Genomic DNA, 27086 nt, shown 5'->3' with positions numbered 1-27086 from the left:
TTATTTTCAAGAGACACAGAGCTACTATCCAACTCAATACATCCTTTCTTTTTGGCTAAATCTGGCTCCTCCTTGAATTTGTTTTTTGGCTAAGAGAGAAGAGAGATTTGTATGAACTGAAAACAACTTGTGCCAATTGTGACAGAGAGGAATTCGCTTAACCTGGATGCAAAAGGAAATAGAGGTAAACATTTCTCAAACAAGACAGATGCTCTAATAGACTAGTTAGTATAAAAGAAGACACAAATCACAGATGGAGTTGAGGACTGTCCCAATGTAAACCCAGAGCTGCTTTGCTGCGGGGTACACTCATTAGCTCAGACAGCATCTGTTTTTAGAGTACCAAAGTGCTGAGTGGAGCCTTTGTATAGAGAAAGCTACAGCCTCTCTTATAAAGCTGGCTCTTTGCTGTGTGGCCCGCCACGAGCTCGGCACCAACAGCCCACAAGGCTGCAGAGCCCCGTGGGCCGCACTGAATAGCGTTAACTAGTGTGTGTTTGTGTGCAGTGAAGAGGTTGAGTGATTGCAGACTGTAAGGGTCGGCTATCTTTGGTAGCATGGCGTAGCTTAACATGCATATGCAGACACACAGTGTTATTCATCTTGGATCAGATATTTCAATTACTTTGAAAAGATCCACCACCAAGCAAGCGCTTATTTAGGCTCGAACTGCACTCTTACAGTTGACGATATTTTCGTTAAGTTGCAGAAGAAACACATGCCAATATAGACAGTTTGTTATATGCAGGTCGCATTGTCAATCTAGGGAGGTTTTGGTGACTATTTTTTTGTATTGGTCGTCATAAATTAGTTTTAACTCTGAAGCCACACTTGTTATGCATTTCCAGGCCTGGCTAGCAATTATGTAAAAAGCTAGAGAGATAAACCTGACGGTATCCTGATGGTAATATACACTCTTGCCATTTACTGCAATAGAATTCTTTGCTTATTTTAGCTAAATGCTACGCTATGTACACCAGCTAGTTGCTAGCTAGGTCCGTACATTTTTTGGTATGCAGTAACAAAATAATACTGATGTGCTAACATTGAACAAAACTGTTAATTTGGGGCCTATAAAAGCAAATATCTTTGAGCCACAAGATTCTAATTGGCACCATAGAGCGGAGGGAAACTGTGAAGTCGGTTGATAACGCATCAGGGATTCATCTTTTTACCTTGAAACACTATCCATGTTGAATGGTGGTGTTTGACTCCTTTAAGCATCTTTTACAAGCTCTAGTTCAAGTCACTTATACTCTGTGATTTAACTGATTTAAGAGATGAACCAGTAGGTAAGGTAGTGCCTGGTCTAGGGAATGAAGGACGAGGTGTTTATTAAAGTAATTTGAGGACTGGTCAGTGATGGGCAGGTGTGAAAGAAAAAGCACTCAAAATATTGATTTTTGTCTGTTCCAAAAGCCATCTAAGGGTATCAGAGGATTGGATAGATTTAGTAAGTCCTCCTCAGGGCTCAGATTTGTGTCAGATAATGAGGTTATTGGAACACGCACACAGAGTCTTTGTCTATCTACGGTGTCACAAATGTATCAAATTAATTAGCATACGAAGAGACATTTTTATCCATAGGGTTTTAATAGTAAGGTTATTATATTAGCCTTTAGACTCTCTGAGCCGTTTAGACTGGCATGGCCCATTCCGTGGTTTGTTTTGTTCCCTGCATTTGACTGCAGGTTGATGTTGTGTCATTGTGAATTTGGATTATGAAAATCAGGGCAAAGGTGGGGAAGCAAATAAGGCTCTGGGTTCCATGTATGTATGTGTGTGTACCAGTGAATCCATGGGAAGGAATTGCAATATATGGATGCACGTGTCCAATTCACGCTTCTGTGATTCTTCCACAACAAGGAAGCAACGACATCCATGCCTTACTGAACCGTGACAGCATCCAAATAAGTCCAACAACGCTGCTTCATTCTGCTGCAGAGGTGTGGTCGTGAATCACGGCGGTCATGTAATTCAAAGAGGGGCCTCAGGAAGATTTGCACGTGGCTTCTGTTGCTTTATGTGTCTTCTTTTGTTAGCCCGCAATAGGTAGCCGTGTTAGAAAGGTTGAAAGCTACAGAAGTGAAAGCCAAGCGATGGGCTATTGTGTGTTGATGACCTTAAGTGCCATATACAAATAAAAAAAAGCAAAGCAGCGATCACGCGAGCCCTGGCTTCTGCTTAATGCTGCCGTTTTGATAGTGCTCTGTTTTGTCTGCCTTTTAGCCCCGGGTCCTTTTTTTTCAGAAGCGAACTGTTAACGTCAAGTCACACTAGTATGGTGAAGTGTATGTTTTTAGAGCTCTCACGTTCAACCTTGTGTCAACGCTGTTTGTGGCACAGATCATCACTTCTAATTCCAGTTACGCACATGCTACTTCCTAACATTTCTTTGTTCTCCATTGTAGCCTGATGATGCCAAAACTGTTCACATCTTTTTGTTGAATACTTCTTGGAGGAAGTTAAGTTGCCTGCATAATCTTCATCATCATCATCAACATTTATTGCATTCATGAAAGTAACTTGTAATACATTTATATAGACCTTAATTTAATATAGGTTTGATTCTCTGCCTGTTTTTTTTCCACATTTGCCATCAAGCTGTTGGACATACATTTAAAACATTCCTGCATCAAGGCAGCATTGTTTTCCAAATAGTCTTAACCAAGTGCAAGAAGTTGCTTGAACATAACTTTACTAATGTAAAATCATGCTTATTTGAGGTGGATAATGTAAATAATCCATTTCTTTTAGTATGTTGTGGACTTGAGTGTCACTGTGGATCTTCTGTGGGAGGAAGTGTTGTAAAAGAATGACACAGCTGTGTTTTACCTCCATCCTGACCAAAGTAGTTTACCTTCAGTTATTATTGTTGACTTTCACACATGTAAGAGGCCTTTTGAAAGCTCCTGTGGACAATATGGTACCCTTTATGTTTTTGCTGATTTTTATCTTTTATTTTTTTTACATAATTAATCCTGAGGGGAAATTCTGGTTTACACTCTGTTATTGCTTCTCACTCACTTAGGCCAGAATCACACACATGCACAAACAGGACCTGTGAACATGCATTAATGGAGATGTTAGAGTGAGGCTGCTAAACACTGCTACGCAGGGGGAGCGCACCAGAGCTGTTGAGGGTTCGTGCCTTGCTCAAGGGCATCTTGACAGTACTCAGGAGGTTACCTGGCATCTCTCCAGCCAACCTACCAACTTCCAGACTTTGGACTTGAACCAGTGACCCTCTGGTTTTCCAGCCCAAGTCCCTACAGACTGAGTTACTGCCACGTTTGAAGTGTTTTCTGACTAAAAATCTCATCATGCCCTCGTCTTCACAGTGAAACGTATCACTTGCTGTAAATCTTAGCCGTGTAAATGTCAAAGGCTGGTTTGGTGTGCTGTTAATCAACTCTAGTGACGCCAACCCGGGGGGCAGTGTTAACAGGTATTAAATATAACGTTATGGAAATCATCAATCTTCTTGCTGAAGGTCTGGCTTGCTTTTGTGGATCAAAGACACATCACTATTGATTTCTATCTGTTTCATAACCAGCTACAAACTCCTCAAAGGAGCTTAAATACTCAAGATACTTAAAAAGAAAAAGTAAATCACATATTTGAACTCCATGACCGTTTGAACTTTCATCATTGAGATAAAACCGTTTTCATAATCTTCTTATAAGACTCGTCAATGCTTTGAATAAAAGTACGGTCTTACTGGTCTATTTAACTTCCTTCTTATATTGGTTTAGGAATAGGGATCAAAAAGCTAAACCAGAGTTACTTCCTGCAGGACCCAGGGACCCATGAAAACCATTACCCATCAAATATTTCCTGACACAGACGCTGCAACATGTTTCTTCCACAGATCACAACAAAGAATAGATGGATATTTTGAGTTTCGTACAGTAATACTAACTGCTGTAAATCAGCTATGTGACATTTTTAAATCAGGGCCAACATTAGCATGCTAACAAGCTAAAATGCTAGCATCCTAAAATGTTTGAATCAGCATGGCTGATGGGAATGTCAGTGCTTGAAGCATGTCAGGAACACATCATAAACTATATGTATTGGAAGGATAATATGGAAGGAAGTGGGAAAAAAGGAAAAAAGGAATATCATGATCTTTTGACAGAAACCTGACTTTGCAATAAATTACAAACAGACTTAGAGGCCCAAGGTACAATCAACCCTGAGGCCAGAGTCCAATAGTTGTCTGGTAATCCATTCATGTTGAGTACAGATTTTGTGTGGAAAACATTGCAGAAAATAGAAAGTGGTGTAATTTCATCCTCGGTCATGTTTGATGCCATCTCCGTCTAAATCTTGAACTGTAACTGACGTCACATAAAAATATCATGTATGACAGTCTTTCACCAGGACATAGCCTGATCCACATCCACATTTACATGCGAACAGACGCCCCTGAGCGAGGCATAAGCCAGATGAAAAAAAAAAAACTGTCCTCTTAGTGTTTTTCCTTGATGTTTTCTAAAAATAACTCTCAGTAGCGTCATCTCCTGCCGTCGCTCATCTCTACTTTTGATCTTCCCTCAGAGTGTCTCTGTAGTCGTGATTGCTGCAGGATATACCGACTCCACAGCTGTAAGGGGCTTTGTTCATGTTGTGCAAGACGAGCAGAGAAGTGAGAAGTGTGTGTGTGTCATCTTTTTCAGTTTGATAAAGCTACAATATGGCACTACTTTCTGTTCGGTTGCTTGTTGAAACAATTAAAAAAAAAAAAAAAAAAAAAGGAAATACCCCATTAAAAAGAGTCCCACTAGATGAAAAGCATAATGTAGCAAGTGTGATATGTGTTAGCTTTTGTGGTGTGTTTTAGCAGCTTTTGTGTTAGCTTGTAGCTTCTTCATCACAGCTTTAGGACAATTTTTTTTACAGAGGAGTCCTAAATTAATGAGATCACAGAGAAATCCCTCTCCAGTGCTGTTACTAATATTAGGAGGCCTCAATCCTTTCGTTCTTCTTTTTCTCCTCTTTGTGTTAGGTGGAAGTTATGCAGTCAATATTAGACGTCTCCCTGGCATCCTATAGGTCTATACCCTCCACTGTTTGCCCTCCCTTGTCAACAGCCCCCCCTTTTGTTCTTCCCGCTCTCATTTCCACGTTTCCATTTCTCATTTCCACTCTGCGTCTGTCTCCATCTTTGTCTTTCCCTCGTCTCCCCCTTTTGTGTGCTTCCTCTGGGTGCTGGCTGCAGGGGCATTTTTCTCAACGTTTCTGACCTGTCATGTCAACGATGGCCAAGCTTTGTCCTGGGGGGGGGTTATTCTGCTTGACTCTCTCCATGGTAACAGGAGTTACAGTCTCAGCTCTTGGTGGATCTAGTTTCCTTGGCAATATTGCCCAACATCAGGCTTAAAAAAAAAGAAGAAAAACTAAATTATTATCGGGTGCTGTTTAGATATTTTGAGAGCTTCATATCTTCTGTACAAATCTCCTCCTTCTCCTTTTAATAATCTACTTGCTGTTGAAAATGTAAAGTGTTAGAGCCCTAAGTAGCATGCATCTTTACATTTTATCTGCTCAGTTTTCCTTTGATGAGAGTCATTTTCGGTTGTTTTGGAGATCTTTGGAGATGCTTTTCATTACATTCATTTTCACATCCTCACGTCCTCTCTCCTCAATGGACCTGGACATTGTTCTCCCACAGCCATTATAAAGGATCTTCCAATTGCTTCAATGAAACCGAGATGAGACGAGGATGGAGGAGAGAGGAGGCTTCTGGAGGAGCACAGAGCGAGGACATGTCCGCCGCATGATTGGTGTGCAGAAATTGAACCTATCAGGCCACACCTGAGTAATTAAGAGTTCTGCAGCAGGCCGTGCTCACTCCTTATGTTTGCTGCAGCACGCTGAGCTGCATGACAGGGTGCAGACGACTCGTTGGGTTGACTGTATCAGGTGCACTGTTTGACTCGAAACCACCTAATTGCTAGGTTCATCACTAAAGGTGGAAGGTCATCAGTACCTGACAACGTAGTGAAGATTTCTAATTTGGCAAATTCCTCTCCTCCCTCCTTGTCTCTCTTCCTTGCGTATCTCTTTCAATTCCTCGTTGGGAGGTGCTGAGAAATGAGGAAACATTTGTGAATAGACCCCTTGAATTATTTATCTCGTATATAGCCCCAGAATTAAAAAAGCAGTAAATAATAGAAATAGACCTAATTCTCCATAAGTGTAGCAAATAGCAATAAGGCATGTCATTGACTGGCCTATGGCCTTCTTAGTATAAGACAATTCTCAAAGACAATAACCAGAAACTACTCATTGTCATTGTCTCAAATGTATGGATGCTTGTCTGTTTAGGGCTTCTATAATAAAAGCTCTTTTTATCTTCATGATGTAAATCACTACAGCAGAATACAACCTCGGGGCAGTGGCAAAACGGCATTTAAAATAGCAGACAATCTTTAAGCTGGTCAGAACTTGAGAATGTTACACAACCGTCGCAGTAGGTTTAAGGATTACACTTTTCATTTGAAGTGTCCCACCAGGCCAGTGAGCCGCTGTTGTGTAAGATTGGTATGTTGGATTTTTATCTCCTGCATAGTAAGCCCAAACACAATGCGTCTTTGCATGGGGCTTCTTGATAAAGGCCGAGAAGTCTTTCTTAAATCCATGTTTCTGAGTGCTTCTTTGTACTAAATGAGGTTTTCAAATCCCTGCAGTATAGCCTCAGACTCCTGCATTAACATAGAAATCTAACTCTCAGGCAGGCGTCTCGCTCGCTGTGACTGACTTAATGGAGCCGAGCGTCATATGGCGAGTTTTTTCATCTGCATCAATGTTGGCCAAAACTGCCCGTCGAATCAACTCCCCCCCCCCCCCCCCCCCAGTCTGTTTCGTCTTCTGTTGCTCTGGACCTCCCACTCTCATCGACTCATCCCTGTCGCTCTCATGTTTCCTTCCCTCTCTCTCTCCTCACTCTCGCTTTCATACACTCCCCCAGTCTGCTGGGGCCGCACAATGGGTCTGATGATTGGATCCAATCCCCAGAGAGAGCTGATACCTGGACAATTCAACAATACACTCCCTCTCCGTCAGCTGCCGAAAGCTTAACAGAGGAATGCGACTTCCTACTGTTTCTTCATCTGGATTTATCGCCCTTGCTCTTACCGTCTCTGCGTGCATGTGTGACATTCATGAGGACTTCATCGTCTGCACTGTGTGGAGTCGAGAGGTAACAGTTGCAGTGGGAGAACTGTCCCTTTCACCTCTGCAGAGAGGAGAAAAAAAAACTTCCAGGAGGCTGTAAATCTCTTTGATTAAACCAAGCTCCCTCTGACTGCTCTTTCTGTGCAGGACTGGACTGTGTGTGTGTGTGTGTGTGTGTGTGTGTGTGTTACCTGTCATCTGAAGGATGCACACAGCCTGTTCAAATGAGAAAACCTTCAAATAGCCATGGTAACCAGTCTCCCATCTCAGTGTCTGTGTCCAACACCCATAACATAGGAATGTATGGGCTGGAACTCTTCAGTGGAGACTTCAAGAGAAGCTGTAAAGGTCATTCAGACACGAGCGTGTGGGATTTTTCTCTCCAGCAATGCCTCATAGCATAATGATATATTTTTCCTGTTTTTAACTTTCCATTGCTACTGGTGTTGATACCATGATCTGTTTTTAACAAACAGAGGAGGCTGAAAACGAACCTTTATATAAAAGTGCAAAAGGCCCCTGAAGAAAAATCTGATCTTCACATATTTTGGTCATTATTTTCAAAAGCTGTTTCCACCAAAAGAACCCAGGACTAAAAGGTTCCTCCCATTGTTGATCAGTTATCCATCACCCCCCCACGGTCAGGTCAGCAACTGTGGGAAGTGAAGTAATTGTAAAGTCGGCTATTTGACAGTCATCACACCTCTTCACTCTACAACTAACTTCACCACAATTCTAAACATGCTGCTTAATTCAACTGTACCGGTGTGCACCGCTTTCTGTCTGTTCCACTCTCCGTTAATGCTTGTGTTTTGATCAACCCAGACAGGAAGTCAGACTGCGGGCAGAATGCGGCAAACGTGGTTGCAATGACACCTGCGTGTTTGAGCAACGTTTGAGATGCGCTGTAGAAATGTTTAAGTAATGTTGAGCAAGTTATGCATGGACTTGCAAACAAAAAGAGAAGTTAATTGTTGATATTTTAATGTATATCATCTACTTTGTATCATATAAAACACATGCTTACTGTGTCTGTATTTAATTTAATTTAAAGTATCAGCTGGTGGTTGGTTGTGACAACATTCTGTAGCTCATCATTGGCCCCTTTCTCTCGTAATATCATAAATAACCTTTTTTTTTTTTTTTATCAAATCTGAAAATCGATCCATCTGTTACTCAAAACCCTGAGATGATCTGAATCATGAGTTTTGTGATCCATTTGCATCCTTTTTGTTTCCAGCAAGTCTAAAGACCGGTAAAGACTAAGGTGAGACATCACGCTGACGTGTGAAAGATTATTTTAAATGCTACGACTATTGAACCAATCAAAAATGTTGATGACTGCACGTCCCACCCCAAAGTCCCTTTTTTTTTTTTTTTAGAGAAGTACTACACCCCCTTTAAGAGAACATTTGGGACTTTATTTCAACCTTGTTCTCTAAAGTGTATTCTCAAAGAGTACGTCCTTAAGTCACTGGGGGAAATCACTAAAGTTGAATCAGAGCTTTTTTACTTATTCACAGGAGGAAATGCAATAATAATCTAAGTCAATGTTTTTGTGATTGGATTTTGGAACATTGTATCTACAGTATTTGACACAAAAACATGGTGCACTTAACGCAATAGGGCGACAATCTAAATGAGGTCGTTTGTCATTTTCTGTGACAAAAGGTGCATGTAAGCAGATGTGCATGGACAGAGAACACACACAGGCAGAGCAATAAATAACCCTCAGGCCTCCACTGGAATCACACACAGATGGTATGTCTGATAACAGGAGGAAGAGCCTTCAGGCTGCAGACAAACAGTCGTCGCTGCCCAGGTGCTTCTCTGCCGAGTCAGTCGGGATACACGTCTCACAATCATCATGTATTTTGCATTGCTGCTTTTTTTTCCCCCTCCTCATCTTGAATCTGAAAAGGACACATGTACATGCCTTCATCCTCTTTCCTGTGTTGGTGTGCTGCCGACATTGAAAGACACAAGTGTTGCTTTTGTGTTTTCTGCTGTTTGCGATGGACAGCTCCAGGGCAACTCGCTGTGTGGAAATGAAACGTGTTCCGAAGAGTGAAAAAACAGTCTGTCTGTTTTCTTGGCAGCCTGAGCACTGAGCTGTAAGCAATACAGATTATATGCTACACTGTTTATTTCAAGTTCCATTTTATTACATGACTGCAACTGTACTGGTGACATATGGACCACATGGCTTTTTCAAAGCAACTTCCCTGAAAGACAGCTAAGAAATTTAAAAAGCTGGGTATGCACTGATTTAATGCTTAGAATCTAATTTGAAAGGAAGTTAAATATTGAGATGAGATAATGTAGTTTTAGTGTACCAAATGATACACCGTAGCTGCCTCTCTTTAATATTCAGGTCTGATTTTTTATAAATAACATTTTCAGTTTAAATTAAGCAATTCAAAGTCACATTTCTGTCTTAATATTCATTTCCCCTCACATTTAAAGTTATCTCTGCTTGCAGGCATTTGATGATGTGAGTTATTAACCCTTTAATAGGGAGGAGCCTTAGGGGTTGTTTTAATTCACCAGGTTGTGTGTCAATATTGTGTAGGAAACAGATGAAGGCAGAAAGAGGCGTTCAGGGCCATGGAGTAATAATGGTGTCTATGTGTTTTTTTTTGCGGCAGCTGCTACTGTGGCTGATTGCTAAGGTCCCTCAGTCTAGGGGGGGATTACAGCGCACACACACACAGACACACAAGTGCACCCACCTTTCTATTCATGCCTGGGGTCAGTTATTCTATCACAGGCTGAAGCCCCCCCCCCCCCCCCCCCCCCCCAATACCGCAAACACATCAAATCATTCATTGACATGCAGCGTATTGGTTCCCAGTGGATCCATAAAGTCAGTCAGCTAATTGAAAGAGCAGATAGTAAATCAGAGTGGAACTGCACCAGGCAGTTTGGACACTTGGCTTTAGTGATCAGGCAGGAATTGGACCAAAGGACAGTCTTAGAAACGTTGGCCTTAACTCCAGGGATTGTTTTAGTATTCAGAGAGCTTACATTTCACATTCACAGTGTTGTCAAAGAGATATTTTAGTTCCCTTCTAAAGATTTGGACATTTCAGATCTATTTTTGCTCCATGATTTCTTCTGAAGACTCAGACCGATTAAAAAACAATTGCTCTATAGAGCATGCTTTTAAGGTGTCTTCTTGTCTTGTTTTGGTTAGAAAATACTGCAAGATGATTTATAGGAATCTATAGGCTTTAATAATACATTTGTATTATAATGCATGGTTTGGCTAGCTGGTAAATGTATCTTCTTTGCATTTAACTTAAGGAATATGCTGTGTTTCATAATATTTTACATGTTGCAATGAGTGTGTTTAGTGCACATCTTGTTGTGATTATTGTTCCTGCAATTTTTCAAACATGTTACTTGCAAGCTATTAAGGGAGTAACATCAAAGCGTTGTATTCCAGGCCCCTTTCATACCCTTATTTTAAATGACAGATAATATTTGGAAGAGAAAATGTTGCTTGAATTTATGTCACCATCAGCGAAAAACAGAGACCAAAGTGATGACTTGAAATAGGCTTATCCTCACAATAGTTAGCGATGTAGCCTTATTGATTTAATCAAAGTATATAGTTGTACATTTTGAAAAAATATACTTTTTTGCTTTCTTGCCAATAGTTTGATAGTAGAATAAATACTATTGGCATGTCTTTGTCAAAGATAAAGCTACACCCAGTAGCTAGCTCCTGCGCCTTGCTTTGATTAGAAAATAGTAAACAGTTAGCTTACCTCTGTCTAAAAGAAACTCAATTGTCATACTAGCGTCTTTGTAGCTCATTCATTAGCCTATAAAAAACTCTCAGTGAAAATAACACCATTTTTTGTTTTGACATTTCCCCTGGAGTGTAGACAACACCATTAGCTTGCTAGCAACTAGCATGGCTCTTTGAAGTTACAGCTGCGGGCCAAGAAATAATTAAGCACATAATCACCCAAAAAGCTCATTTGCATTTTATTTATTTATTTGCAGTTTCATAGATGAACATGAGATAAGTGGTATACGATATGCCCGATTTTATGTTCATGGGCTTTGTGTAAAACTAAGCTGGCTGTTTCTCCCCTTTTTAATTAAGGGCTTTATTTAAGGCTAAGCTAACAAAGTTATTTTTGTAATTTAAAGAGTGAATTTGAATTGTCTTTGTAAAAAAGCAACTCAGCATATTTTACAAAAAACTACAATGAACTATTGCTTATAAAGAGAAAACATCTCTGTTTTTTGTTGTCTGTTTTTATCTCTATGTTAACGGATGGAGCTCGGGGTTAGCTCTGCTAGCTTCTCTTCTGCCAACACCTAGCCCTTCCTTCTCTGTCTCTGTACATCTCTCTACCCCCCTCACATGCACTCTGATGATGAAGCGCTTTTAGATTTGCCTGTTAATAATGCATGCTTCTGATTCCCACTCGCCCTTCATTTTTTTCATGCTTTCTCTCTCACTCTCAAAACACTCTTTTTCCCATCAACCTCGCTTTGCCTCTCCCGCTCTGGGTTTTCTCATGTCCTTGAGCGTTGCTGTCACTATTTATTAACATCAGCTCTCTCATTTTATCCCAGTTTAGTGTACAGTTCTGCTTATTTCAGTTGCTGAATAATAAATTAAATATTCAAATTTCCAGATTCCATCTTTCAAATAATACTCCTTCAGCTGAACTAACTTCGATTCAGATCAATTTTCACATGCTTAAATGAGATATTAAATAATATTCTCACCTCTTTCTTTCTTCATCCGTCTGTTTCCATGGTAACGAATCACAGCTTGGGGTTGGGTCTGTTTGCTGGCAGTCCTCCCATCCCTTTTTCTTTCTACCTCTCTCTGAACTGCCTGTGATGACATGGATGAGATACTGCTGCCACAAAGACTCCTTCCTCATCTTTTTACATCATCCGTCAAGTTCAAACAGCTCGACCTCGGCTTATTAATGTATACTCACATAATCCACTGTCTCTCTCCTCTGAGCTAACTACAATTTGAATGGCTCCATGTCTAAATGCACTCACGTTCTTTGTCTGTCGCATTTGTTTTGCTAATGTGAGATGAATGGAGGGTCTCTCTGGAGATTATGATAATGCATTCATGGTCACGTTTGGGAAGCCTATTTGCACGAGGTGGGGGGGCATCTAAGTGTGTACATGTACGGCCGGGTAAACCTTCATTTGTGTCCCCTGCTGGAGGTGAAAGTAATAAAAACGACTGGAGACATTTTGGTTATTGATTGAAGGCCTGGTGTTCAGCGAGACAGTAATTTACTGGGAATTCCCCTGGGAGCCTTGAGGATGTGTTCATGTATTCACGCCGCGCAGCGTGTGACAGGGGCGTTTATTGATGAATGAATTGAAGTCTGCTTGCTTTGTCTCGATTATATTTTCTTCACTGGTTTCATTCATCAGAGGTACTCTTTTTAAAATAAGAAACCCATTTTTTATTTCAACAACACAGAACTTCTGGAGGGTCTGGTTCACCTTTAATTTCTTCTCTCATGTTCCATTTTACCTCATTGGTCATGTGTGGAAGTTGATTGGAGTTTGCCTGAATTTAAGCTGTGCAGGACTAACATCTAATCTCCTTTCTTTTTGTTGCAGGTCTGAACCACTTCCCAAAGACAAACAGTGGCTTGGATTAAATCCTCACAGGTAAGTCAAAAACCGCAAATTAATTCATCTTCTTTCTTCACTATCGTATCCATAATTTGGCTGTTGTTCAACCTGGTGTGCACCAATCAGGTTAAATCACAACAACTAACTGTATTTATGATTTGCATTAATTTCCTGCTTGCTCCTATATGCTACACTCATAGCATTCTTTTAAGACCCCCACGTCACACTGTTCTAGCTTTTGATCAAAATGTTGCTGATGGTATGTCTGGCCTTGTGCATTTGATGTTCAGTGATATGGGCTATTTTGCTGTGTGCTGTCTCACTCTTGTTGTTGTTGCACCATTATGCATTTATGCTGGTGATTTGCGTGGGCATCACATAGTTGGGGCTGTAACTGACAGCAGAACATCATTGTGTTTGGAGATGCAGTGCCGGATTAAAAATTGTCGAGTGTTGAGGCACGTCTCACAACTGGCAGTGACTGATGATACCCTCTGCAGTTTGTACACTCACTAAGTCATTCTTGGAGGTATTTGTTGTTGAAGTTGGTTTTGTTGCTATGTGGATGGTAAAAAGTACAATAAGACTGATGCAGAAGCTAACTCATTGGAGAAGTATGAGAATGCAAGCGAGTCAGTGAGCAGAAATCCCTGCATGAGCTGCAGTGTGCTGTTGATATGCATGTTTTGGAGTGCAATGAAATATAAGCATGCTCAAGCATTTGCCTCAAAAACATGAAAAATGACAATATGTCAACACCAAGAGAGGTGACAGGAGAGTATGGAAGCCCAGCATGTGTTAAAGATGAGGCCAACGATAAGAGCCACATGTCCAGGCACCACCTGCTGCTGCACTCATGTGCATAAAACTGAGAGGTTCATACTGCACAGATGCTTTTTATAACACACTGAATAAACCATGCAGGAAAGTCTGCAGATATGCTCTTCCAATTTCAAGAAAATATATACTGCAATTTTCTAGTTATTTTTAAATTCTGAATGAGTTTATGTTCTCAAATGTCACAGGAAGGTGCATAAAACAGATTCAAACAGAGTAGACCGCTCGATATACAGACAATTATAACTTCAGGGAGAGGTTTCCATGGCAGTTCGGGAAGATTCATATTTCTGTCATTATTGGGCAGAAGCAAAAGAAAAAGTCAACGTTAAATGGATGCATCCTTTGTGGAGTATTACACCTCTCGTTCTACTATATGGACCTTTGCATTACAAGTAGGTTGTTTCTTTTTTACCCGGGTGTCTCTCACACATGTCAACCTGGTTCATTATTCCAATCGTTACCAGGAGGAAGTAATACACTGAGATATAACATACAAAGACAGGAAGGAAGTATTCTAATAAGTTAGAATTGAAATACTTAAAAAAAAAAAAGGTTTTTGTGGGCAAATTGTCACTTGCCCAAGAAACACAACACATTGGTGTGAACAAAACTGATTTAAAAAATGATGACAGACAGCAGGCCAGTGGTGCACAGCATGATGAATGCACTTTGTTAAAAAAATGACCTATAAAACACATATGTCAGATGGGAGCAATGTCTTAATAATCAGAGCAGGCGCTGCAGCTGAGTATTACATAACACACCGCTACAATGTTTCTTATATCTCATTGCAATCTGTGCTACCTGAATAGCCCCCCTGAGAGCACTCAACTATATAACACCGATCCATAATTTCAACAGTGAGTCATTATCCCAGCGGTTCATTTGACTGGAAAAGATATCGTGGAAAAGTGATTTGAATTCAGGTATTGTAGGTTTTAATGATGGATCTCCTCCTCTGCCAGACTTTGCCCTCCCACCGTTTCCTCTCTCCTCCTCAATCTCTCTACAAATGAGTAATCCTAATGGAACAGATGGATGGAGGAGGGAAAAAAAAGGGGGCATGGCAGCTTGTTGCACTGCCACAACACCGTCAATCAGTCCCATCCCCCACTCTCACCTCCTGCCCTGTCCTTTTACATCATTCTACTGTCATTATTTCAACCAAACATAGCTCATTTTGACACTACACAAGAAAATATACCTTATTGTGTAACTCAAATAATATCATCCTGATGTTTATGAAAGGTGGAATGAACCTAGCCCAATAAAGGTCTCAATGATAGATAAGCGCTATGGAAACAATTTGTACGAACCCTAACCATAAAGACATAACTGTCTTTCCCTGAAGGACACACAAACCAAACACGCTCATACAAATCCCTCAGGGACAGCCACTGTAACTCATGTCAGAGAGTCACGTACCAAGGCCACGTGCATCTATCAGCTCATCAATACCTTTTACCTAGCAATAGCATCCAGGAATACCAATGAGACCTGGCTCGTTCACAGGCTGGATTTATGTGGTCTGTGACCAATGGTACCATTTGTTCGAATGAGACTAAATATTGATTTTAGGTCTTTTCATCCAACGTACATGCTTCTTCTGTAAAACTCACTTTTAAGTTGACTAGGATATTTCTGCTTTATTTAAACACCCTTAATGTAGACTTTTTCATTGGTCATTCTGGATTTTTTTTTCTTCTTTGGTAGTAATGGGAGCAGCCAACTGATAATGATACACTACAAAGGAAGGAAGGAAGGGAGAAAAGAAAGACATCCAGACTGATTGGTGGAAAGTACCTGAGGAATGGGACACACGCTGATTGAATGACTTGTGTGTTAGATATAGGACTTTTGTTTTTTGCTGAAGTCAGAGTTATTCACTCTATTTTTCTACAGCAGATGTATGCAGTTGAACCCCGAAAAAAATGCGTCATTAAACAAAAAAGGCCTTACACCCACACCAGTTTTCACTTCCCACAAGAAGGAATGTATTGCTGTTGGTGAGTCATTTTCTGGACAACAGATTTACTTGTCTCATGTCATGATATATATTTGGTTATGTTGTAAATATCTCTGTATCTTCTTATACACAGAAATGTCTACAGAGACACACATAAACAACCACCAACAAACACACCGAAACTCAAAACTCATCTGCTAGCATCCGCGAAAGATGGCCAACTTTTTGGGGCTCCTCGTGTAAACAGCGGATAGCAGTAAGGCAACTCTGGCTATGACTTGTTGTCAATACACTGCATTGTTTACAGTCCGATTAGCTACCTGAGAGGAAAGAATGGAGTTGGTGTTGAGAAACACTGTCCAAGAGCAGATTGCTGAATTGCCTTTCGATGACTGTTAATGGGTTGGTTGGATTGTGTTCCGTCTCTTTTGCTGTCTGAACAGACAATTTGCTTTCATACAGCAGCCCATGCAGCTAAAGCAAGAGTGGAGTATAATGCAAGTACAATATCATAATACAAATTACCAATACCAAAATCTTGTCCCAAAACATTTTTATGCACAATTTGTAAGAGAGTAACACACATAAACAGCATGGCCCTCTGCTCTAGCTGAGCCCACGGCTTTGATAAGATGACCTGAGACAGGCGAGACATGTGCCTGCACCCACATGCATGTTGGCACATGTGCCAACACTCAAGTCACATGGGCACATGTCCAAAGCCCAACCAGGCTGCCTGCAGCCAACAAACTGGTCTATACGCCTGGCAAAAATGTGTGCAATTGCCCACACATCACACTGCTATAATTGGATGTCAGATGAATGGAGTTTTAATGGCAGCTACCAGTTCTAGCTCTTTATGTGTAACACATGGGCAAGTCCAGTGCTTTATTTAGAGCAATTATTGTTTTTATGGTTATACCAGTTAAACCCCTTGGTTTAACTAGACCTGTGTGTGAATGTGTAAGTGTGGCCCGTGGTGTGAAACGTGTTTTGAGTGGTGAGACTAGAGAAGCGCTATACAAGCTCAAGTCCGTTTACCATTTAAACCTCAATTTACATTTTTTAGAAGTGGCTGAGGCCTCTATAGATTTTTTTTGTTGGGACTTGGGGGGTTGCCTCCATATAGATAAGACAGTGGGTAGGAACATGCGGGAAAGGAGCCGCAGGTCTGACTTGAACCCGGACCTCCCACTTAGAGGACCAAAGCCTCTATACATGAGGTACGACCTTACCACTAGGCCATGAGTACCTTCCTAAAGGCCTATTTTACGTACATCTGATCTTGTTTTACAGAACAAATTTGAATCCCTTTGCTTTGTGGAAAACCTTTTTTTGTTCCATTTTGTCAAAGCAGTTGAAAATGTCTTTTCTCTGGCAGTGGGTGTGACACCTTTTACCTTCTGAGCAGGATCACCTGACCTTAGCCTGAAGCAAAGCTGTTAAGATTCAGTTCATGGAAAGGCAGGGCTGCTCATATTCTCTGAATGGGAAAGAGAAAAGTGCATTAAGAAATTACATTAAGATACTCTTTTTTTGTCTTGGTTATGTCTCTTCATATCACGCTTAGGAAATTGGGAAATTACTGCAGCAGTATAAATTTTTTTAGGTTTGTCACGTGAGGAGGGGTCAGGAGACCTTCACTTTCACTACTTCCCTTTGTTGTATCTGTACACTTTATCTTTCCAGTCTTAAAATGTCAATAAAACGATGTCAGTCTGAAGAGACAAAGACCTCCTTCATGGTTTGCCAAGTGGAGACATTTTAAGCCAGAGCATGATTCAAATGTTTCTTTTTTTGTACATCACCTTGCATAAGAATGTGGCTAAATGTCAAGTTGGCCTAATGTAGATCTAATGGTTAGGAATAAAACCTTAAACAATTTGCATTTTTGTTTTGACATCATACATCCCAACATTCAATATACTACGCGCATGTTTCAAGTATTCAATATCATATATCACTGTATGCAGATGACACTATCTTTTTCCTGTATATGTTTTGTTTAACACAGCAAAACTGGTAATTAATCTATTTTTAATTACATATTGCACTTTTTCAGTGTATGTGCACATTTCCTTTTCCATTTTTACTGTACACTCTGTAATGAAGCAGAAAACTAATGGTTCAACTGTCGCCACATCTTTTATTGCCTGAGGTTTTCCCTACAAAACCCAATGCAGTTTCAGCGTTATCCCAGTGGTAAACAACATTAAGGACAATAGCCCCCGTGGGGTGGGTTGTAGAGGTGTGGATTGTTGGGGGGCAGGGGTGGATATGGACTGGCACATGCTGACCATCAGCACTTCACAAAGCCTCAGAGAAAAGCAGGCGCTGGGGGATTCTGCGGATGGTGCTAGAAAAACTGACCCCAAAAAAGGGAAGCCTCTCCTATACGTGGTTGTGTGTTTGTGTATTTGTATGTGTGTTTGGGTGTCTGTGTGTACGTGTGTATGTGTAACCACGTGCAAGAAAAAGGCCGAGATTGTTTGTTCTGATAATGTGGCTGGCTGTGTGTGATCCGGTTTGGGGGGATGTTGGAGACAAAGAGGCTGCTAGTTCTGTCCTTTCACTACAAAGAAGTGGTGTTAGTGTAGCCAAAGCTCCTCTTACAATAACTTCCAATGTTGTGGACAGCTTCTGATGAAGTCAGCAGTCAAACCACGAGGCTCTTTAATGAAGCAATTGTAAGTTTGGATCCTGAGAGGGAAACCTGGCTGAAGTGCTCTTGAGCAACAGTTCAACTCCTTATTGTTTATATGAATAATTAGGTCATCTTTTAGGTTAAGTGCCTCTAATTTTTGTTCAGTTCCAAAATTGTGCACTTTATGCATGACTTAAACTGATGCATAGACTTACTTTGTACATGCTTTATTGGAAGAAAAACCTTACAATACGAGTAAAGAAGGAAAACTCCATCCTCTCTCTCTCTCTCTCTCTGGTAGCAGGTATTATGAAAATCAATGTGTTTTTCCCCAGTCCTTTATAAAGTATCATTTCATTTCAAGGTGAAGAAAGTGTAACACTATCCATCTTTTGTCTGCAGCATAACTGTGCTTAAGTAAATAATACTTAACTCAGTATAAAGATATGAAACATGAATGAATAGCAGCCCATGCGGGGTTTAGCGAGGCAGTGCTACCCCCTTGTTTTCCTTTAGGATCAAATAGTCCAGTCAAGGCTTTGCCCCCAAAGAAGTAGGGCTCTTTTCTCACTTTACAGAATAGGCTTTGTTCACATCAAGGAGGGAGAGTAAAGGAGATATCAGAGGAACAAGAGACGTAGCAGTCGGCCAGTAAAGTTTTCACACTGACGGATACTGAGACAAGGACTTTGAGCAGGTTGGAGTCTTCTGCAGGTTGGAGTCTTCTGCCCGGGTGTCAGCCTTCACTTCATGTGTTTACACTGAGGACTTAAATGTTGACATTTCTTTCTGTCTGCCCTGGTGTCCCATAAATCTTTGTCTGGTACCCACTGGTATAGATTTACATTTTGCATTCCATCTCCAAATGCTGGCTGTGGCTTTTTTGTACCTTGGCCTTTTTTTTTGGTTTCAACCACTGCTATTGTTTCAGAATTGTTTTTTTGTCATAAGAATGTCCTTTAAGAAGTTCAGTTAGGCAGTCTCTCAAATGTGAGTGGGCAGTCACAGTGGCTACACATTTTGGCTTTAGTTCCTCTCCTTGTGTTTGTGGGATGACTGAGCTCCTTATTCCACTGATCTAGTTACTGGAAAAACTCAGATTAAGTCAGAATGCAGCTGCAGTTCCTTGTAAGTGGTTAATTTGGTATTCTGCTTTTCCTGTACGTCTAGGAGTGAAATCTCCAAGGAAACTAAATTACTGTCAGACTGAATTTTAATGTGTTTATGTACAAATAGTGATGCATCTGTGTACTAAGCTACAGATGAGCGAGCTTCCACTCCAGTCCAATCTGCCTTAAAGCAGTCCGACTCAGGGATATTTTCTTAGAAAAATGTGTCACTGTGATCTGATGTGACTGCAGATGACTGCGTTTCCATCCCTCCCTGTAATACTCTTCCTGCCTCACTCCCTCATTTGTCTAGTCAGGCTGTCATGCCTCACTGTCTCTCACTGTGACTGAAGGCTGTGGAGTGACCAACTTAGCACGCCGCTGCAGGGTTTGCAAACCGAGAGCCAGAAGGACTGTTGGATTTGTGTCAGCAGGCTTCACATCATTCTTTGTTGTTGAGGATTGTTGGCTCTGCTTATATCATGCAAAGTCCTTTCCAATCACTGACAATAACCTTCACTCTGCTGAAGTTTTCTAAGGACTGCTTTCTCTCAGGGTGATTTCACTGAGTGGGATTTATGGTTCAAAGTCACTGAGTTAAACACAAGTGGCTGAATCGACACTGGAAGACTGAAACTCAAGGAAAAAAACGTATAAACAGAGAATTGTCATCAATTGCTCAACTGCTTAAAAAATCATTGTTTGAAGGTCCTGTGAGGTGCACTGTCTTAGTTTTGGTGACCCCTGTGGACAAAGCAGGACCTCCTGTCTCTTTACTTTAGTGATTTTGATGGCAAATCTCTCTTTTAACAGTCAAACTTAAAATGTCAACAAAAGGCTGTTTCAACAGAAACAGCTCTTTCTCTGACTCCTACAGCAGCAGTTCCAGGTATTTAAAAGGACAGGTCTAGAAATGATCGATCTTTTTGATTATGGTCTTGTTTGCTTTTGTAGTGCATGTAGAAGCATGAGTATTAGATTCAGTTCTTTTTAGACTCCATGAAAAAACTCCTCACAGGAGCTTTAAAGTAAAAATGAACATCTGAGAATGACATGAAAAGATTGACACAACTGTCATATCTGTAGCATAATCATGCTTCTGTTTCCAGGAGCAGGTTGGTGTAGCTCATCATAAAGACTTTCAATATGGAAACAGTCTGAAAGGAGAGTATATCTATCTTCTGAATTAACTCTTGACTAAACTTAGTACAAGTTTTTACCAGAATGTCAACTGTTTCCATTAAAACTGTGGCTCAGTTGGTAGAGTTGGTTATCCCTCAACTGAAAAAGTTGCGGGTTCGATCCCCAGCTCCTGCAAAAACATGTCCGTTGTGTCCTTGGGCAAGACACTTAACCCCCAAACTATTTACCATTAAGCTTTAAAGATGAAGCAGCTTTCATTTCATCCTATTAAGGATGTGTGGACATAATCTGTACCAAAAAGAGTACCAATAAAAATGAAATTCAAAAGGTGTTCTATTTAAGCATTGGTTTCTCTTTACAAACACACCACATCCACCACCACACACATATCATGATATACACCAAGTGTGACTTAAAACCACAGGTATGAAGTGCACACTTCACACTAGGCAAAAGGCTTCAGAGAAAATAGATCAAGGGTAATGAAGGTTACATTTGGTTTGCTGCAGTATTTAAGGCCTTATGTAGGGATGTTTAATATGAACTCATCTGTTGATGATTATGTGAAGAATCATTACAAACACGTAAAAGGTGGCTGGTGATAGGCATCCTTATGGAGAATGTGTGATGATAGAAACATTTGCAGTGACTTTGAAGGCAGAGATGTTGGATGTCGGCCAGTAACATCCGTTAAAATGTCCTCCTTACTGTAAGATACTGTAAATACTCAGTGTGTATATAATACTGAAGCCTAAACAAGTCATTTCAGTCTGACAGCCAGACTACTCTGCTCATCTGCTTTAATTAACAACGGATGACAAAACACAAAACGACAGAGTGAAATAGATGGAGGAAGAGAGGAAGTGGAAGAGAGATAGAGAAAGACATGAGGAAGCAGAGTTGGCCTCATTGACCTCTGGGCTTTGACCTCTGAGTCAGAGAACAGAGAGAAGAGGAGGATGAGGGATGACCTGCCCACCAGCTGAAGACGCTCATCGTCGTGACGCTCATCCTCCTCCGAGTCCTCTTCACCATCATCTTTTTTTGTTTGTGCCCTCGGAGAGAATTTGTAATGTGGATATTTTACCCGCTAAGTTCACTGTTTGACTGCATGTGTGTGTAATGGTGTTTTTTAGAGCCTTTTTTGGAGGATAGCGCCTCTAGAGAAATGTCTTTCACTTCACAGCACAGTACAGCCTTGTGGTGTAGCCTTTAACTGTGAAATAAAAAATCACTCAAATTTCTTCTATAAAAAATAATTTGACTAGGCTTCAAACAAGTTATGAAAGTATGTTTGTCTGCTCCCTTTAGAACGGTTGAGTTCAGTTTCATGGTCTATAATCATGCAAATAAATCCAACAGTTTCCTTCCTGAATGAGCATTTTGCCACTTAACACTCGCTGGCATTCACGATGTTGAAATATGGAGATGTTAACATTTGCAGCTAATGTTATTTATGTGTGTCTGCTTTCTGATGTGCCCGTGTTTCCGGAGTCATCGCTGTTGTATCCTGATTTATTTTTCACCCCCAGGCAGTAAATCTCTCTCTCTCTGCCTCTCTGGAGATGTGACCCTGGTCAAACATAAAAGAGAGACATAGCCTAGGCCTGCCAACCAAGAGCACATGAATACATGGAGATTTATTAATTTGGGGGATTCTTTAGAAATAATTATGTTTGGTATCTTGAAAACATTATCTTATTTGCTTGATTTTTCAGTAAGACGATTGGTACTAATGCATATACCGAATTAATTAGCCCACATTTAAAAGAAGTTAATTAAAAACACAAGTAGGCTAGTTTTTGTCGTAGCTGTGGATTTGCCTCCGCTGATTATCTTGGCAAGTATCATAACTGGGGTTAAATTTTACTGTCACCAAGCTGCCATTTTTTTTTTACAGTTTTAATGATTAGCCTATCTTTGTTGTTGAAGCCATAGGTGTGCTAAACTCTGTTTCCTTAGCATAGCGAACAGTAGCCTAGCTTACTTAAAGGAAAACAGAACATATAGGCTACTGTATGTCAGTCCAATACCCTATTAAAAAATAATATCAAAACTAATGGCAGACAGCCTTACTTTTACTGTGTAAAGAAATATCCTGTCCATGCTAGTGAACCTTAAATGCTAATACTCCCTTGTTTCCTTAGCATAACAAACAGGGTTCTAGCTTACGAGTCGCATCACAGAGCATAGATGTACAAATTATACCCCAATGGAAAAAGAGTTACGTCAAACACCTTTCTTTTCTAGTAGGCTACAAAATAAACTATCATGTCAGTGAAGCCAGGAGATCTTCTTTTTCAATTAGCATAGCTAGCATAATAAGTCTAGCTTATGAACAGCTTATTGCAGGACAAAGATGTGTTGTACAATTTAATGCCCCAAACTTACTAAAACTTAAGGCCTAATAATATTAAAAAAAACATTTTCCAGGGGTGCCGGTAGCCTAGTGGTTATGTTGCGCGCCCCATGAAAAGAGGCTATAGTCCTCGTCGCAGAGGTCATAAATAAATCCTAAATTAAATCCATCCTCAGACCTTTGCTGCATGTCATTCCCCACTCTCTCCTCTCAACAATTCATGTCTCTTCTCAGCTGTCCTATCAAATAAAGGCAAACATGGTCCAAAAATATCTTTAAAAGAAACAAAAACCTTTTCCATCATGTTTTGCTGGTCATATGAATTTTGAATAAAAATGAAGCAGCACCCTTACATCATTTTTAGTGTCAGCATATTTGTCAGACACACCAGTTCTCCAATGGCCTTTGGTCTAGTAAGTGTAAGTGTTTTCTTTAAAATAACTGAAATGGGCACACTTTGTTCTAAACTTAAATTATCTAAGGATTCTAATAAAAGTGTTTGTTTGCATATCTTCAAATATGTTCATTAGAAAATCTTTAAAAAGAGTGTCTGCTGATACCCTTTTTTCTATTATTAATTATTTTAACATTTGTATCAGCCTCATAAAGCGTCTTTTAACATAAGAGAACCATGGAGTAATATATGTAATAAATGCAGCTGCAGCACATCATTTTTCACACATCAGCTGTCACATTCTTCCCTCTGGCTTTAGAATTTCTCTTCCCCTTTGCTCAAACATGAATGTAATCCTCATTGTCATCCAGCCTGCTCATCAAGCTCCATCATCTATGTCCCCTCTTTCCTTATCACTCATTACCTTTTAGACAAAAGGCCCACTTATGAGCAGCCTATGGCCTCCTCTGTCTCTTACACACCAGAGAGAAAATGGCCTGGAGGTCCAGCTTGGTTAAATATGGCCACTGTCACTGTGGGGGGAGGTCTTTTTTATGCTGCAGCGGCATGGAGCATTATTGTTATTAATCTGTATATGGGTTATTACATCTGCATGATATCACATTGCCTTATTTCACAATGAGATTAGAAGATTTAGCATGCATGGCTTGTACTTAATGCACTTTGTTGTGTTGCTCTCTTCCGCTCTCTCTCTCTCCCTCTGCTGTTTCCCCTCTCCATTAACTAGCGAGAGTTTTATCCAATAGGACGTGTCGGCGTAATTAGCTGTGTCCTGGGGTTGAATTAGCTCACACTCTGCCTAGCTCAGCTGGATAGAATCTGACACACTGCTTTCTGTGTGTGAGTGTGTGTGTGTCATTACAGTACTCTCCTCTAAGTTATGAGATATGCTTTCTCTTCGGTTGAGTACAGAAGTAACAGGCCTGAATCTAATAGCGAGCTAGTTTCATCTTTAGATAGATATCTCTGAAGACTTTAGAATGGTTCTTCTGTGTGCAAGCTCACCCTGTGTCTACATGTGTTTGTTCGCCAACAGTATACACACAAGGACACATATGAGTCATGAATAATCAAGGTATAAGATCCATTTACCTCACAGCAGCACACCGATTCAAATCGGATTCCATCTCAGCCTGCTGGAAGGAGTCACTGTCACCCCTTGGCTGCTTTTCATCCAATGGGAAAACCTGTGCATTTCCACAGATCAGGCACAGAACTCAATAACCAAAATAAGACTCACATTGCCCAAATTTAGACTGAAGAATATTCTGGGGCCAAAACAACGAACGAGATAGAGATAAAGCATTTCCAAACATACTTTTCCAACAACAACAGCAACATTCTGAAGGTTTGCTGACAGAAATGCAGTGCAAATAAGTAATCCATCCACTTAAAAGTGAACATTTTTACAACACAAATAAGTCAAGAGTTGTATATTGTAAAATTGAAAACGACCTCCTGCTGTCCATCTCCAAAAAAGACGTATTGCCTTTCTTCTGTGTTGGTGGATTGATGAAACGAAGTGTAACATAAAAGGTAGATTGTATAGACTGATTGAGTCTCCATGTTTGAAGTCTCAAGTCTCTGGAGGTGTTCACCCTTTCAAACACACTTATAATTAGAGCAACTCATCAGCTAATCATTTACACACTCATTCACCATATAGTGTCGTCAGGAGTAATTGCTTCAGTGTCCTGCACAAGAATTCAACTTGTAAACTGCAGGAGCCAAGGCTTGAACCTGCAATCTACAACTCTACCTCTAACAAAAGAATGGAGCTGCAGTCTTGCACACTTAAAGTTTGAGTGTTTAGAGAAGTTACCGCATTGATGTTGCTCGATTAGATTAGCTGAATTGTTTGTTTCCAAGACAGGAAACCATCATACCATAATGCACCAGTATTATGCTGTGGTGATACCACTTTGTTCATAGATAGGCTCAAACACGAGAAAGGACCCCATATGGGAAAAAAAAAAAAAAAAAGGTTTCCGACTCCTCATGGTGCAGTTAAAAGCCCATTAATGGCAACATGTTTATCTGCATTTGTGTTTATCAATATGTGGTTCAGAGCAGTATGCGCTCGTGGGATTTGCACTCATGTGTAACTCTATCCGTATGACACACTATGCTAGCACTAATGTGGTGCGTCTGCGCATGCACGTGCCAATCTTCTGCGCAGCTTTATTGGTTATCATTCCGGCTGAGTTCACTCACATGCCATATGTTTAGAGGCCAACACGTGGTAGACTGGGCATAATACAGCCACACTATGGACACAGCCAGATCCAAATAACACCAAGAATCCCACTTGAATCTGTTAGCGATGCTTTCCTCAATGCTTATATTTAGCTCTTTGATGGAATCTTGAACTCCAGAATGGTAAATTACTTATTACAGCAAACAGGAATGAAGAGTGCAAGAGGCTTTAGTTGTTTCACTTACAAGGACTGGCGTCACTTTTTCCTCCTGCTAAAGACCATAAAGTGGCAGAGTTACAGGCCATTCAGCGGACAAGCCACTTATGATCCTCTTATACACACCCAAGTTTGGATTTTAAGCTGTGAAAATGTCAGTGGACAAAGTAAACTTTCCATTAAGGCTGAAACTTTATAGTCTGTATCTACATTTTCCATTTTTATGGACAAATGTTTTCCACATGCAGGGCCTGACCGATATGGGATTTTTGGGGCCAATACCATTTTTTTGGCTAATATCTTTCTTGGATCCATGTTGGGTCGGAGAGATAGATGTACACATTTATTGTGTTGATCCCTTTAAATGTGATATAATCAGCCCATACCGATAGTCACTAGATATGCAAATATCGGCTGATATTGTCGGCCTGCCGATTCATCGGTCGGGCTCTACGATTTTGTGTGTGTGTTCAGGTGCAACTGAGCTTAAACTTTTATAATCAGTTCTCCTAAATATGTTGCTAAACTTGCATGGAACCATTAAACCTAACCTAATGTTGTTATTTATTTGTTCTACCTCTTTGTAGATCCAGACGTCGTCACTCCATTCACAACCCCTGATCGAAGCAGAACAACAACAACAACAAAAAAGGTCTATTGTGACTCACCTAACCATGGACAGGCACAGAAAGTGGGTGCAAAGCTTCGGAGCTGTGCTAATGGTGCTCTTGTGTCACATGACCTCAGCGCTGGAGGTGCCACTGGATCGTAAGTATTGTCTTTATCAATATCAGAATTACTGTTATTACTTAAAAAGTAACTTTTCAACCAACTATGCAGCTTGCATCAACACTTGATTTTCTAAACTGTCTGGGAAGTTAAATTAAACTCCTTTATGTTATCACCATTAAGAACATCACAGTCCCTTTGGAGCACTTATGGGGGTTTTAGAGCTGCATTTTGAGCAGCAGTTTACTGGTTCTCTTGTGTTTCAGCTTTGCACGCATCAGCATGGAATAAAGTCTGCAGTTTCAGCTATGAAATGCAATTAAACTCCCTAAGAATTCTACCTACTGTATCTATCTTTAACACATCCTGCGTAAAATGATTCTTCAACTACTCCTTGTGCATCGATTGCCCCCTGCCTAATGTAACAGAAGGTGTTGAAATTCTCTCTAAAGAAGGCTGGCTCAATACGGTGCATGAAAGTACTTGAATGTTCAACTTTTTCACCCTTTACTCCTTGCAAAAAAAAAAACTAACACCTTTCCTCACTATCCTATCACTGTGGTACGGCGTGTTACGGTGGACATAAAGCTAAAGTTCTGGAAGGATGTAAGTTGCCACAAACGCTGCTGTGACTTTTGGTGTTGCAGG

The 27086-nt window shown here is 40.5% G+C and overlaps 1 protein-coding gene across 10 annotated transcripts in view; it reads left to right on the top strand.

The window, feature by feature from the left end:
* Nucleotides 1-27086, top strand: part of nrcama (neuronal cell adhesion molecule a) — a 57032-nt gene that overhangs the window by 12454 nt on the left and 17492 nt on the right. For 5 of the 10 annotated variants that reach the window (XM_061029430.1, XM_061029429.1, XM_061029425.1 and 2 more), the window contains exons 2-4: nt 12805-12855; nt 26297-26477; nt 27027-27044. In XM_061029430.1, the coding sequence (XP_060885413.1) occupies nt 26384-26477; nt 27027-27044 (112 nt within the window). In that variant the 5' untranslated portion in view covers nt 12805-12855; nt 26297-26383. The remainder of the gene's footprint in view (nt 1-12804; nt 12856-26296; nt 26478-27026; nt 27045-27086) is intronic. The other 5 variants (XM_061029431.1, XM_061029433.1, XM_061029426.1 and 2 more) reach the window with 1 other exon arrangement.

The sequence above is a fragment of the Labrus mixtus genome, chromosome 22, assembly GCF_963584025.1.
Source record: "Labrus mixtus chromosome 22, fLabMix1.1, whole genome shotgun sequence".
NCBI lineage: Eukaryota > Metazoa > Chordata > Actinopteri > Labriformes > Labridae > Labrus > Labrus mixtus.
The sequence above is the reverse complement of the archived record's forward strand: the minus strand, read 5'-3'. Positions and strand labels throughout refer to the sequence as shown.